This window comes from Urocampus carinirostris, chromosome 1, assembly GCF_059441175.1.
Source record: "Urocampus carinirostris isolate Australia breed hairy pipefish chromosome 1, RoL_Ucar_1.0, whole genome shotgun sequence".
Lineage (NCBI taxonomy): Eukaryota > Metazoa > Chordata > Actinopteri > Syngnathiformes > Syngnathidae > Urocampus > Urocampus carinirostris.
Window position 1 is genome coordinate 41,467,316 of NC_142349.1, and position 13,131 is coordinate 41,480,446.

The 13,131-nt window shown below is 40.2% G+C and overlaps 2 protein-coding genes across 5 annotated transcripts in view; one reads left to right on the forward strand and one right to left on the reverse strand.

Moving 5' to 3' along the window:
* Window positions 1-671: 671 nt before the first annotated feature.
* zbedx (zinc finger BED-type containing X) lies at window positions 672-10,834 on the reverse strand. 2 transcript variants are annotated; one of them, XM_088339361.1, is made up of 2 exons: window positions 10,729-10,834; window positions 672-3,925 (listed from the first exon to the last, which is right to left on the reverse strand). In XM_088339361.1, the coding sequence occupies exon 2, from the start codon at window positions 3,800-3,802 to the stop codon at window positions 2,219-2,221; it is 1,584 nt and encodes a 527-aa protein (XP_088195487.1). In that variant the 5' UTR covers window positions 3,803-3,925; window positions 10,729-10,834; the 3' UTR covers window positions 672-2,218. The 2 variants fall into 2 exon arrangements, with proteins under 2 accessions (XP_088195487.1, XP_088195480.1); XM_088339354.1 differs by lacking the exon at window positions 10,729-10,834 and adding an exon at window positions 5,748-6,108.
* A 138-nt stretch (window positions 10,835-10,972) lies between these two features.
* cacng4b (calcium voltage-gated channel auxiliary subunit gamma 4b) overlaps window positions 10,973-13,131 on the forward strand; it is a 34,824-nt gene continuing 32,665 nt past the window's right edge. For 2 of the 3 annotated variants that reach the window (XM_088339391.1, XM_088339396.1), the window contains exon 1: window positions 11,720-12,152. In XM_088339391.1, the coding sequence (XP_088195517.1) occupies window positions 11,930-12,152 (223 nt within the window). In that variant the 5' untranslated portion in view covers window positions 11,720-11,929. Of the gene's footprint in view, window positions 11,351-11,719; window positions 12,153-13,131 lie in introns of those variants that run through there. The other variant, XM_088339403.1, reaches the window with a different exon arrangement.

Below are 13,131 nucleotides of genomic sequence, written 5' to 3' on the forward strand. Positions count from 1 at the left end.
AAGTTAACATGCACGTGTGTCCAGGGTTGGGTAGGGTTACTTTAACTTGATTACTTTCAATTACTTTTGGATTACTCCAATACCAAATGTGCTAATAAAAGACAAAATAAACTACTGCCCGAAGATGGCTGGGATGGGCTCCAGCCCCCCCGCGACCCTAATGAGGATAAGCGGTACAGCTAATGAGATGAGATGAATAAAATTATGACTCACATGTGGTAAGCTTTCCCTCCTGGCTTTGATCCCCGGCAAAACTAACATAAAATGCGACAAACAAAATGAAAATAAATCCAAACGGCTTGCCAACATCACTTTTGCCGTTCCATATATCCCAAGCCTGCACAAAATTTAGTAATTTTATTCATATTTAGTGTCTTTTGTCTTGTATTAGCATATTTGGTATTGGCGTAATCCAAAAGTAATTGAAAGTAATCAAGTTAAAGTAACCCTACCCAACCCTGCGTGTGTCATTCAGTGTCGATTACAATCGAGTTTCTAGGCAACGAGCCGAATGCTCACTTTGATGGGCGTTGAACACAAAAGGCAGGTGGTAACAGGAACTTCAGTTGTCTTCTCTCAAAGAATTCAAAATGGTTCTTGGAGTCAATGTTAAAGCAACATCTTTGGCCTTAAATACAAACCTCCAGTAAGTAAAAAAAAAAAGACAAAGGTCTTGTATTGTGCAATATTTTATAAAACACAGAACATTTAACAGCTGAAAATAACAAAAGCAGTATTGACTCATCTCAGGGTTTTTTTTTTATCATAAGGCTGATTGTCATTTGAGTATTTTACACGTGAAGAGTATATTAAAAAAGACATCAGGCTTTACATTGTATTCCTCCAAATAATATGGGTTTCTTGGTTATGTAGTATAGACAAGTTAGATAACTATCAGTTGACATGATTGAGCATCATGTATTTTGCTTTCACTTGGTGTAGGGAATCTTGTGTTTTACTGCAATTTCCTTTTCATAACTGTTCAGTTTCAATAGTTTTAACCACAATTTCACACACCACACAAATGTTCCTTAAGGATAACTAATTATAAAACCATTTTGACATACTGCATGTTGATCAAATCAGATTTACATTCTCGGGGTTTGTATTTTCTTAATCACAGACAAATATCAGTGCAACACTTACCCAGGAATCAACTATTGATCCTGTTTTAAAATCAACTCCCAAGAGACTATGCTTAACCTAAAAAGGACCCAATCCTCGCAATTTAAGCAGTGCAATAATTCATCATGAAAGCAAGCTTATGTCTTTGTGTTGCAACAGTATCCCACATTTTTTAGAAGTCTAGGAATGCAACAGGACACAGCTGTGATTTACGACACTTGCTGTGACATAAAGGTAAGTGTAAAATTAGTGCGTGGAAAGGAATTTTGGGGGCTTTAAATTTTAAAATATTAAGGGCACATTGGACCCAACGACGAACTGTTGTCAACTTTGCACGGACGGAAACTTCAGTGGTATAGTCACAAGACCACCAGGACTGACCAAGATAATTCTCCATAAGGGGGCAAAGATAGAGGAAGACTGAAAAAGAACTGGGCCCAAAACATTAAGGAATGGACTGGTTCCAATTTTGCCATGACCCAAGAACAGGTCAGGGACTGTCAAGAGTTGAGAAGGCTGTCCAGAGTTGCTTCCTCATTGGTGCCTGGATGACTCACGGGGTAATGCGATTCTGCGGCAACTACAACTTAATGTTTCTATTTGCGACAATATCAGATGGAATTGCAAAGGAAACAAGAATGATTTTCCAGGAAAATGTACAATTTGTGTTTTTCAGGACACCTTGGCATTTTTTCTTGATTTCCAGATGTTTTCCTTAACCAGAAAATTGGTCAATCTTTTTTCCCAGGTATTTCAGCACAGGGGTGAGAATCGTGATCCATGATCAACAAATTGACTTTAGTTACCAGGCCTTAAAAACAAGTTTTTTGGGGGTAAATTTGAATGAATGCTTTACTGTATTCTTCAAAGACAGATGGAAAACCATTTTCACATTCTAGTTAATATTCAAAACACAAATGCAATAAAAATAAACTATCAATTGATGAATTTAAAATTTGAAAAATGTGAAATGATTGAAGGCCTCTCACCCAACTACAATGAAGAGAGAACAAACAGACCCTATAAAAAGAAGCGCGGTGTATTGTGAACTTGCGAGAAAGGTTCATTCTTCCCACGGACAAAGCAAATGTGTTTAGCTGTTGAACACAGAGCAGATGTTGGCGTTGTATCTCAGTAGCTGAATGCGTTCAAAGTAGTCGTCACTCAGGAAGTTTCTTTGCGAGGTGGCCAAGTTTCCTTTCTGGCTGAAGAGCCTCTGAATGGGCAGGGTGGATGGCAAGGTGGTATTGTACTTGAGGAACAACTGCTTGATCCTTGGGAATTCTTGCAAACACTCCAGGCTCTTTCCAGTTCCTTCTATATACTTGCGAATCTCCTCAGTGACCCCACGCTCCTGGATGTGAGATGTAAGCTTGGGCGAGCTGTAACTGAAAAAATCGTCTTCGGATTTGATGGTCGTGTCTTGGGTCGCGTTGACCTCGGTCACATCACAGTGATCCACCTGGGAGGCCTCGGTGGCCAGCAAAGAACACATTTCCTCCCGCTCTGAGGCCGCCAGCCACCACAGGCGAAACTGAGGCGTGGTAGCTGTGGCTAACTTGGCCTCGTCGCTGGTAAACAAACAGCGGAAGCGCACTTCGATGGCGCTCACCATGGCAACAATGACGTCGCTGAAGTACTTGCTGGAATCCTTGTGTTCCTTCAGCTTGTTCTTTAGGCTCAGGACAGTAGGGATGACCAGGCCCAGGTAGCATTTCTGCTCTGCTTGGAAAAGGTCCAGCGCAAAGGCAAGAGGGTGAAACACTGTGATGTAATCTTTGAGAAAGTCCATCTCCTCAGGCTGCAGCCGGGTCACGTCCAGGCGGGCCGAGAGCTCAGTCAGTTCCCGTTCCGTGAGAGAGACAATTTTCTGCAAGGCGCAGTACTCCACGTTCCAGCGAATGATGGTGGGGACGAAGAGCGGCATCTTCCTGATATCCTCAGCTACTTCCATGCCAACCAGAATGTGGTGGCATTTGGTCCAAATGGCATAGACCTTAGACATTGTGCTGTAATAAAGCTGGCACATGGGTCCTTGTGACACAGCCCGCCAAAAGTCCTCCGAGATTATCTGTTCCAAGGTGTACGACGCGCAGCGTTGGATGGTGGGCAAGAACAGAAGCATGTCCTGCTCCGGCTCGCCCTCTAGCACGGCGCAGACATTTTCAAAAACCCCAGAGTCGTCGTTGCAATCTGTTGGGTCTAGCGAAAATTCTTTAAACATGTTGACGAAGGGGCTGGCGTTGTCTGTGACGGTGGTCTGAACTTTGCTTTCGATGCCGTATGACACGTGGATGTCATGAATCCTGGCGGCCACTGAATCGTACGTGAGCCGGCCCTGGATCCTGGTGAAGCCGAGAGCCGCAGACTTGCGCTCCAGTGAGCTGCAATCAATCCAGTGGCACGTCATGCCAAAGAAGCTGCTGTTGGCGATGGTCCACAGGTCGGCTGTGGTGCACACATACTGAATGCCAGCCAACTTGGCTATCAATTCTTCGCGCATCTTCGAGAAACTGAGGTCCACTTTGGAAAATAAAGTGACCCTGTCCATGGGATGGAGACCCCCAGTCAGGCCTACAATCAGTTTCTTGAAGCCGGGTTGCTCCAGCACATTAAACGGCAGACAGTCCTCTACGATGTAGTTGAAAATTAGGCTGTCAATCTTCTCTTGGGTCATGCATTTGGAGAGGATGTCCTCTTTAATCTTTTTGAGCTGACGGTGGCCACTTTCCTCACCATTGTACTCCTTCTTCCTCCCTCGCTTTTGGTCAGGCTTGGCATCGCAACCCACATGTGCTCTCTGAAAGACAGATTTTCAGATGTGGGATATGTGGCATTATAGCAGAAAACAATCAAGAAAATTAGTGAGTGTCACTGAGTATTTGGGCAGTCAGTATAAAGACACAGACAGAACTGGCCGCTTAATAACTGAATTACAATCCCAAAAATCTAGTCATCATAAATACTGTCGAGTAATTCCATTTCAACTCACTGGGTGGATGAAACAAAGGTAATTTCAATTTTGATAAAAGAAGACTTCCCTTCACCACCAATTCACATTTTATGAATCAACACAGTTAAATTGTCTTTATTGTCATTGATATCAACGTTGTGAAACATTGCATGTAACAAGATTAGACATGGTAATCATGTTACAAATATTTAAAAGAGATAGTATGCTATCAGAATGAAAAGTGAAAAATATTAACAACGTAATGCTTAGACTGGCCTAAGTTATAATAAATAGTGTAATAACACAGGAGCAAGCAAAAATCTCAAAACAAGTCACAGTGTACCGTATATATTTTTCACAGTTTTGAGCAATTAAATTTAGTAGCCCCAAATAACAAAACGAGTCGCAAGATTTAACTTTAACTGGATTACTTTCAATTACTTTTGGATTACTCCAATACCAAATATGCTAATAAAAGACAAAAGAAACTAAATATGAATAAAATTACTATGAAATGATCTGCATTTATATAGCGCTTTTCAAGTCAATGACTTCCCAAAGCGCTTTACATTGTGCTTCACATTTCCCAATAGCGGCCGTGATCTGTGCAGCCATGTAAGGCTATGGATCCTGCTTATTGGGGGTTCAGTGTCTTACCCAAGGACACTTCGACATGTAACACGGACAAGCCGGGATTCGAACTGGGATCCCTTAATCCTAAAACGATCGCTCTAACCTCCTGAGCTACTGCCGCCCAAATTTTGCTAAATTTTGTGCAGGCTTGGGGAGTAACAGAATAAATGGAACAGCAAAAATGATGTTGGCAAGCTGTTTGGATTTATTTTCACTTTGTTTCTGTCGCATTTTATGTAAGTTTTGCCGGAGATTAAAGCCAGGAGAGAAAGCTTACCACGTGTTGGGAGTCATAATTTTATTCATATTTAGTTTCTTTTGTCTTTTATTAGCATATTTGGTATTGGAGTAGTCCAAAAGTAATTGAATGTAAACAAGTTAAAGTAACCCTACCCAACCCTGATTATTGTTTGCAATATTTACATTAAAAGGGGCAAAGAAAAACAAGATATTAAAATACATTTACTTTTAAAATCATCGGGAAAAAAATAATTTTATGAAGTATGATTGAATGAAAATACGTTTTAAAGCATACTCATAAGTCCAATATTTTTTTAATGACAACATGACGTTAATGAATACAAATACTTGACTATCTCAGATTGTTTCTGACGAAAAGAGAACCAGGGCAGATTGAGAGCCAACTAGCTACAAATTCAACGAGATCGTGAAAGGAAAAGCCCAATTGCCAAAATAAAACAAAGTTATGTAGCTAGCACTGCTGATGGTGCAACAGAGAATATTACTTTTTGCATGGAAGTACGCAAATCCCGTTGAATAACAACATTTTGCATGAACATATCGGACTGTCAAGAAAAAAAATATAAAATAAAATGTCAAAATTAATACATGTCTGAAGTGTATGTTTGCTCGCTAATGTGACGCCAATGGAGAAGGCTTCGTTGATCTTGTCCGTCCACTCAGATCACGAAGAGTTAGTGAGCATGCAACAACAATGGCGTCCTAATGAAATTATTTTAATCATCAACGACTGAAAACAATGGTTTCAAAAAATCACGACGGAATCGCGACTTACATCCAAATGCTTCTTCAGATTTGATGTGGATGTCTTGGACGTGGACAGCAGGTTTACCTTCGGTAGGCATAGATTACATTGCACGATGATATTTTTCCCTTGTTCTGCCTTGTACGTGAAATGGTGGCGATAACGCCACGAATGTATGGCGGATTTGATCTCCCCACAGCCTTCACTACTAACGATGGGCACCAGGTCCATTTGGGGAGCCTCGAGTGAACCCAAATACTACTTAAAATACGCTATTTAAGTCGTAATCCGATTTAGTAATCGTGATTACACGTAAAAGTAACGACTGTCGGAGAAGAAATACTCATAAAGGTACAAAAAAGGGGTGGGTTCGTTGCAACGGAAGCAGATAGGCGTGGAGGACGGGATTACGTCCAATGGCTGCTGAGTGTGGTGTTGCGCATGCAGCGCGCCGTTGTGAACCTTCAAATGCGCATGCGCACTGATTTGGTCTCTGCTGACAACATTGCGCTAGCGCCATCCTTAGGAAAGGCTAATACATCGCAACCTCAACCTTAACGTTTTATGCTATCCAAAATGGAGGCACAAGAGTGTCACGATTCAATTAATACAATTAATATTCAATTAAAAAAAGGCCTAGAACGAACATCCATTTTGTAAAAACTGTAGAAATCCTCCAGCTTAATATAATAATTGAATTGCACAGAATAAGTTTTAGTTTCATCAAATTATAATTCGATTTGATTGCAATGGTTCTATTTAAAAATACATTTTTGAACAAGTGTGTTTTTGTTTCAAAACGTCCCTTTCCAATGACATTATTGTGAAAAGTGGCCTGTTATAAAAAATAAAATAAAGTAAAACTTCAACTATGATCAAAATGTTTAGTAAAAATATTTTGCTGACGTTTTATTTTTTAAATAAATTATTATTATTAGTTACATTTTTAGAACACCCGTCAAAAAGGTTCAAAAAACGAATTGTGTTGTTGAAAACAAGCCCAATGCTAAGTTCTCTTTATGATGTGTTTTTAAAAACACTTTCAATTTAGGCCATTACTTTTAAACTTATATTTTCTCTTTATGCATTAAAATAATATCCAAAATTTATGTCACAATGTGCAAAATAATCCAAATATCGGGGTTTTTAAAACATTTCATCATAATTGGATCTTACATACAGTTTTCAAATGTTAGAACAACCTAACGGTACTTTTTATAATAATTTAATTCGATGTAATTGTCATGGATGTATTTTAAAATACTGTTTACTAACAAACTACGTTTTAAATTCAAAACGTCCCTTTTAAATCTCTTTGTGATGCAAAGTCTGCTGTACTAGAATGTAAGAATGATTTTTAATTGAATTGTGATAACGTTTTGAATAAAATATTTCACTAAAGGTATTCCATTCAAAATGTAGTTTTGATTAACTGAATGTTCGTTTCATGAATTCTATTTTGGCACTCTCGGGCTTCCATAATTTAAAATGTTTTTTTTTGTTCTTCGTGCACTCATTTCGAACAAAACTGTTTTTGTTTGTTTGTTTGTTTGTTTTCCTTAAGCCTAATTGTATTTGATAGCATATGCTATTTTGCTCTATGTTTGACTCTCCGTTTGATTTCAATATTGTGACAGTATTTTAACTCACTTGCCTTACATTCAATATCAACATAATGTTGTGTATTTGTATAACCTAATTCTATTACGTACACAGCGCAACAATAGTTGTCTTAAAGAGATAGTGTGCTAATAAAATCGAGCTGTTTTTTGTGTGTGAGGAAATAATAATTGTACAAAAGCCAAAAAGTATGAAAATAAACACTATAGTCATGATGGTAGGAGAAAATGATAATTACCCCACACGAATCAGATAGTACTGGTTTCCATGGTTACCAGTAGCAGGATAAGCCTACTGATCTCATTCAGATACAGCATCCTTATCATCTGGTCGCCGTTGTTTTTCAGTGTAAAGCGTTATCCCACGCTTTAGATATAAGCTGCACCTGGTCATTGATAGCCAGTGGCATGTGACATTACTAAAACTTACCCTAACCCTAATCATTGGGGATAAAGTATTAGTTTCAGGAGCGAGCAGCAGCAAATCAACTGCAGGAGAGAGAGTGGGAAAGGTGAGATGGCACAACATTCATTTGGACAGGTAACTTAAAATTAGTTTTATCTGGTTATATCAGTATCAGAAATATTTTATTAACACTCCACTTATTGAAACATGAATATTTTGTTTGTACATGATTCAATTGTTTGTTTGTTTGTAAATGATTCAAATTGAATCTTTTCTTCCGGCGCCGTCACGAATGGCAGCCACTCCAGCAGCTCCCGTGTTATTTTCGATTGTTCTCGATTGTTCTCAGCTCAGGGATGCTGCTGGAAATGTGAATTTCCCTTCGGGGATGAACAAAGTATCTATCTATCTATCTATCTATCTATCTAAAGTATTTTGTTGATTGTTTTGAGTATCACATCGTACAATATGTATTGCATCACTTGTGGCTTTCTTATGTTTGTTAAAAAAAAACAACTTTGTGGCGATGGCGTTACGTTCTTTGCTTTCGTACAGATTAAAGGCTCAAAACCTCTTTAAAAATATAGTATTTAAACACAAAAATAGACATATGTTAACTTAATGATGTATATAACAACTGTATGGGTGTTTCCACAAATGTTCCATTTTTGATAGATGGAAGTCAACATATACAGGCTTTGGCGACATCCAATGGACATATTTGAAACTGTAGTTCATTGTTTGAATAAAATGATCTGCATTTATATAGCGCTTTCAAGTCAATGAAGACTTCCCAAAGCGCTTTACAATGTGCTTCACATTTACCCATTCACACACACCCACACACCAATAGCGGCCGTGCAGCCATGCAAGGCGCTACCCTGCTTATTGGGGGCATTAGGGGTTCAGTGTCTTACCCAAGAACACTTCGACATGTAACACGGAGGAGCCGGGATTCGAACCTGCGATCTCTTGATCCCAAGACAAGCGCTCTACCTCTGTTCTTTTTTTTTCTCTTATGCTTCTCTTAGCATCGTATTGAGCCTGTGGGCCGTAGCCTGACGCACCCTGCTCAAAATGGAGGAAGGTAGGCAATCAAAATGAACTTTTGTAATTAATCGCCAGCTCGGTTTAGAAATACCTCCCCCAAGCATCATGCTCCTTATCAATGGACAATTCCGAAGGGACCTTTTGGTGATTTGGGTATTCACAGTGATTTCTTGCAGCAGCTGCTACAAGGCTTGCCATAAGGACAAGAAACGCATAATCATTTCTGCTTAAAACCATTTGACACCATTTGATAACCGTGTACTTTAATTTGAAAACAATGTGTTAATATGATGGTCTCAAAGGTCTGAAACATTAAACGTATGCTTTATTGCATTTTTGGTTGGTAGAGGGCTAAAAATGAACAGCAGAATTTCCTATCATGGTATAGGACGAACAATGGAGTTTTATGTGTCAGCATGAAATATTCGTTTTTTTCAGGGTAAGTTTTATACTGTTGTTTGAAGACACAGAAACAGACGCAAGTGCTGTTTAAATTAAATGGAATTTCACATGTTTTAAAGGGATATCATGTATTATTGAGCACCTCCTTGTGGTAAAAAACACCGTAATTTATTAAAAAGAACAATATTGATTTGAAAAATAAGCAAAATAAATGAACTATTATATAAATTAGCATTTTTTTTAATTCTCGTAGGTTTTAAAATTTGTATTTATTTTACATAACACGAGGATCACCTACAGGGAACTGACATGATTGTCCGTCATCTTGCTGTTACGGGAGCCCCCGAAAACCGAAATCCTGGCAAAAAAATGAGGAGCCACTTTATGTGTTTTGGTCCTTATGAGTCTTCGTAGTTTGTATTCTTCCTTGTACTTTGTTGCAATAATTATTGGTTGCTCGGCACAATACAGTGACATCTAGTGTTCCAATATTACAGTGTTCTTTTCCACAATCACATTCTAACCTTGTGATATTTTAGTTAAATGATGATGCAGAATAAAACCTTTGCTGCGGAGCTTTAATCTTTAATCTGGTTTGAACCAAAAGGGTGCAGCAACACGTTAAACAGGCAGTGCTCATAGCGAAATATTAATACTTTTGCATGGAACAATTAATACTAGAGCTGTACAGATGTGATGAGTAACGAGTTATCTTCATGAACCCCCGTTGTGGCCAAAGGGGGCAGCATCTCCATATATTCGATGATGTAATGACTGAATGTTTTTCCATGCTAAACAGGTGTCATTTATCCTCATTTAAGGAGCTTTACGGAATTTAGAACTTTGTTACTCTCTGCCGCCATCTCCTGGCTTGCGTCATCATTGCAGCCTTAGCCAGCTCGTTCATGATGCGTTTAGAAATACGTACATTTCTTAGGCACACCTGCATAAACTCATCTTTTTTTATCTTCCTTGGCGTTTGAGTCCGCATTTGGTCTGTACTAGAAGCAGGTCTTTTCTTACTTTCACCATTTTCCTGCTATAGACAAAAAGAAATGAGAAGAAAAACCTGCAGGTAAGAACATGACTTCACCCTCCAGCATTACTCCCGACACCTATTCTCTGCTGCCATCTCCTGGCTTGTATCATCATCGCCGCCTTAGCCAGCTTGTTCATGACGTATGTGCAAGTACGTACATTTGTTAGACACGCTTGAATAAACTCTTCTTTTCTATCTTTCTTGGGGTTCGGGTCAGCGTTTGGACTGCATTTGATGCAGGTCTTTTCTCACGTTCACCATTTTCATGCTCAATAATAAACAGGAATTTAAAAAAAAAACCCTGCGGGGACGAGCATCACATCCCTCTTCAGCATTACCCCCAGCCCCCATTCGTCCAAACCCTGATCAGCTCTGCTAAAAGTAAGATAAAGATAGGCACATTGGAAAATAAAACATAAGTGAATTCGGATGGGCATTCATTGTTAACACATACTTGATAGAGAATTTTTTTAACTTTCATCTTTTTAAGGATACCTTAAACGATGCACCGCCCCGTCAACATTTTTTGGCGGATAGGGTCAGGATCTGGTACACTATCTTCCTCCTTAAGGTGCCAACCGGGTCTGGAACTGGAGACACCTGTTCCCAATCTCCACAGACCTGACAGTGATTACCCCGACCCTTTTGTAATGATTGTTTGACACGGGGCCGGGTAATGGCTATTTTCATGCCACGTTTATCCTGCCTTTTGTTATGATGTAAGTTTTTTTTTGTTTATGTTTTTGACATGTTTCTGGGTGTTTTAAGACCTTGGTTTTTTTTGTTGTTGTTCCTGGCTCTGTAATAAATACTATCCTTTTTTGAGTATACCTGCCGCTGTTCCGACTTCCCTGCGTTTGGGTCCACGCCTGCATGGATAACTCTTACAAACACAAAGCGGCACCTATATACTCAAAGCAAGACACATTGTAGAATACCACGACAATATTAGCACTCGACCAGAACGTTGTCGAGTGCCACAAGTGACCGAGAGGATCCAGATTCAAGGCAAATGGGCAAGGCGAGTTTGGTCTGACAGCAACAAAAAATTCCACGGCGCACACAACTTTCGATGATCCAAAAATATAAAAGATGGGAAAAACATATAAGTTTAAAGGTATGAATAATACACACTGTCTCTTTGAAGTCTCTAATCGCAAGACTCCAGAGTCCCAAGTGAGCAACTGTTTTATGTAGTTTTTCCTGTAAACCCCAGTAATCCAAGACGGTATAAATTGACGGAGAACATTTATTTTAAAATACAGTATTTCAAACTGATTCTAACCAAGTTTTCTAGCAATATTTCCCCAAACGAGACAAACAATTTGTAACTACCGGTACCTGTACCACCTTCGACAATCACAGATTGCTTCCCCTGGTTGCTCCCTTCCATTGGTTCATTTTTGATGAGGGTGGGGTCTCATTTGAAAGATATTGATATGCGCAACACTGGAGTCGTCATGTGGGTACTGTTAGATAAATGAGGTATAGGGGAGGAAAGGAGGCAGTTTTTACGTAGGGCTGCTTTGAGGAAGTCTGACGCTTCAGAGGCAAAGAAGTTAGCCGGCGTCGGCCTCAACAAGTAGGCGCACGGGGCTCGCGCATCAACGCGCTCCGGTGCGCGCACAACGTCCAGACCGTTTCGTGTACCGTATACAAAACCGTACTGTGTTTTTAACGTCTAGCATGAGGAAGCATGTCTTGGTTTGAGCGCGGAGTTCAGACGCTCTTGGCCACTGCAGGGGCTTTTGCCGCTTTCAGCCTGATGACCATCGCCATTGGAACGGACTACTGGCTCTACTCGCGTGCGTACATCTGTAACGGAACCAACGCCACCGCCGATGAGTCTCAGCCGCCGCCCAGGAGCAGAAAAGGGGACCTAACGCATTCGGGGCTATGGAGGATTTGCTGTATCGAAGGTGAGTCTGAAGCACGCTGATACTTTTTTCCCCATGGTGGGCATGTTCCACGTTGCGCTTTACGCACGCAACACGGTTTTGTTGCGCTTTTGGGGTGCTGTAGCACAAGTGGAATAAGTGGTCGTCTCGCTTCGAACCTTCTGGGTTCGATTGTTAACTTCAAGAAAATTTAAAGTGTCTTTGAGCACACATTAGGAGTGGAAAAGCATCAAGAGTGTGGCGCACGATTTCCTCTGGTACTTTAGATTTTTGGGAGATCTTTTATTCAGAGCTTCAGTGGTTTGTCAGGGGTGGACCGCATAACACTGCTTTTGCTCATTTGTCACAGTTAAAAAAATATATGAAGAACTGACACGGGTGCACATAACTAATGATTAGAGCTTTGAACAAGAAATAACAACAATTGTATGGGTCCCCAAACCTTCCTGTGTGGAGTTTGCATGTTTTCCCCATGCTTGCATGGGTTTCCTCCGGGCACTCCCGCTTCCTCCCACATGTCAGTTTAATTGGCCGATCCAAATTGTCCCTAGGTGTAAATGAGCGAGTGAGTTGTCTCTCTCTGTGTGCCCTGCGACTGGCTGGCAACCAGTTCAGGGTGTCCCCAGCCCACTGCCCGTAGATAGCTGGGATGGGCTCCAGCACCCCGCGACCCTACTGAGGATAAGCGGTGCAGATAATGGATGGATGGAATAGTTCCCAGATTACCGAACAACAATATTGATTTTAAGTGGCCTGGACCTTACCCACGGGGTTTCTGTATAATAAAGAAAGTGCGTGCTGAAATGAGGCTGTTGAACCCACTCTTGTTGTCTCCAATCGCTGATCTGATTTTATGTACAATAATCAATAAAGAACATTATCCACAGACAAATCAAATATCCAAACAAAGTGGCCATAAACAAAATATCAAAAATCCCTTTGTAGAATTTGACAAGTGTTAATATATTACTGGTATTGAATAAAATAACCAAAAGTTCAC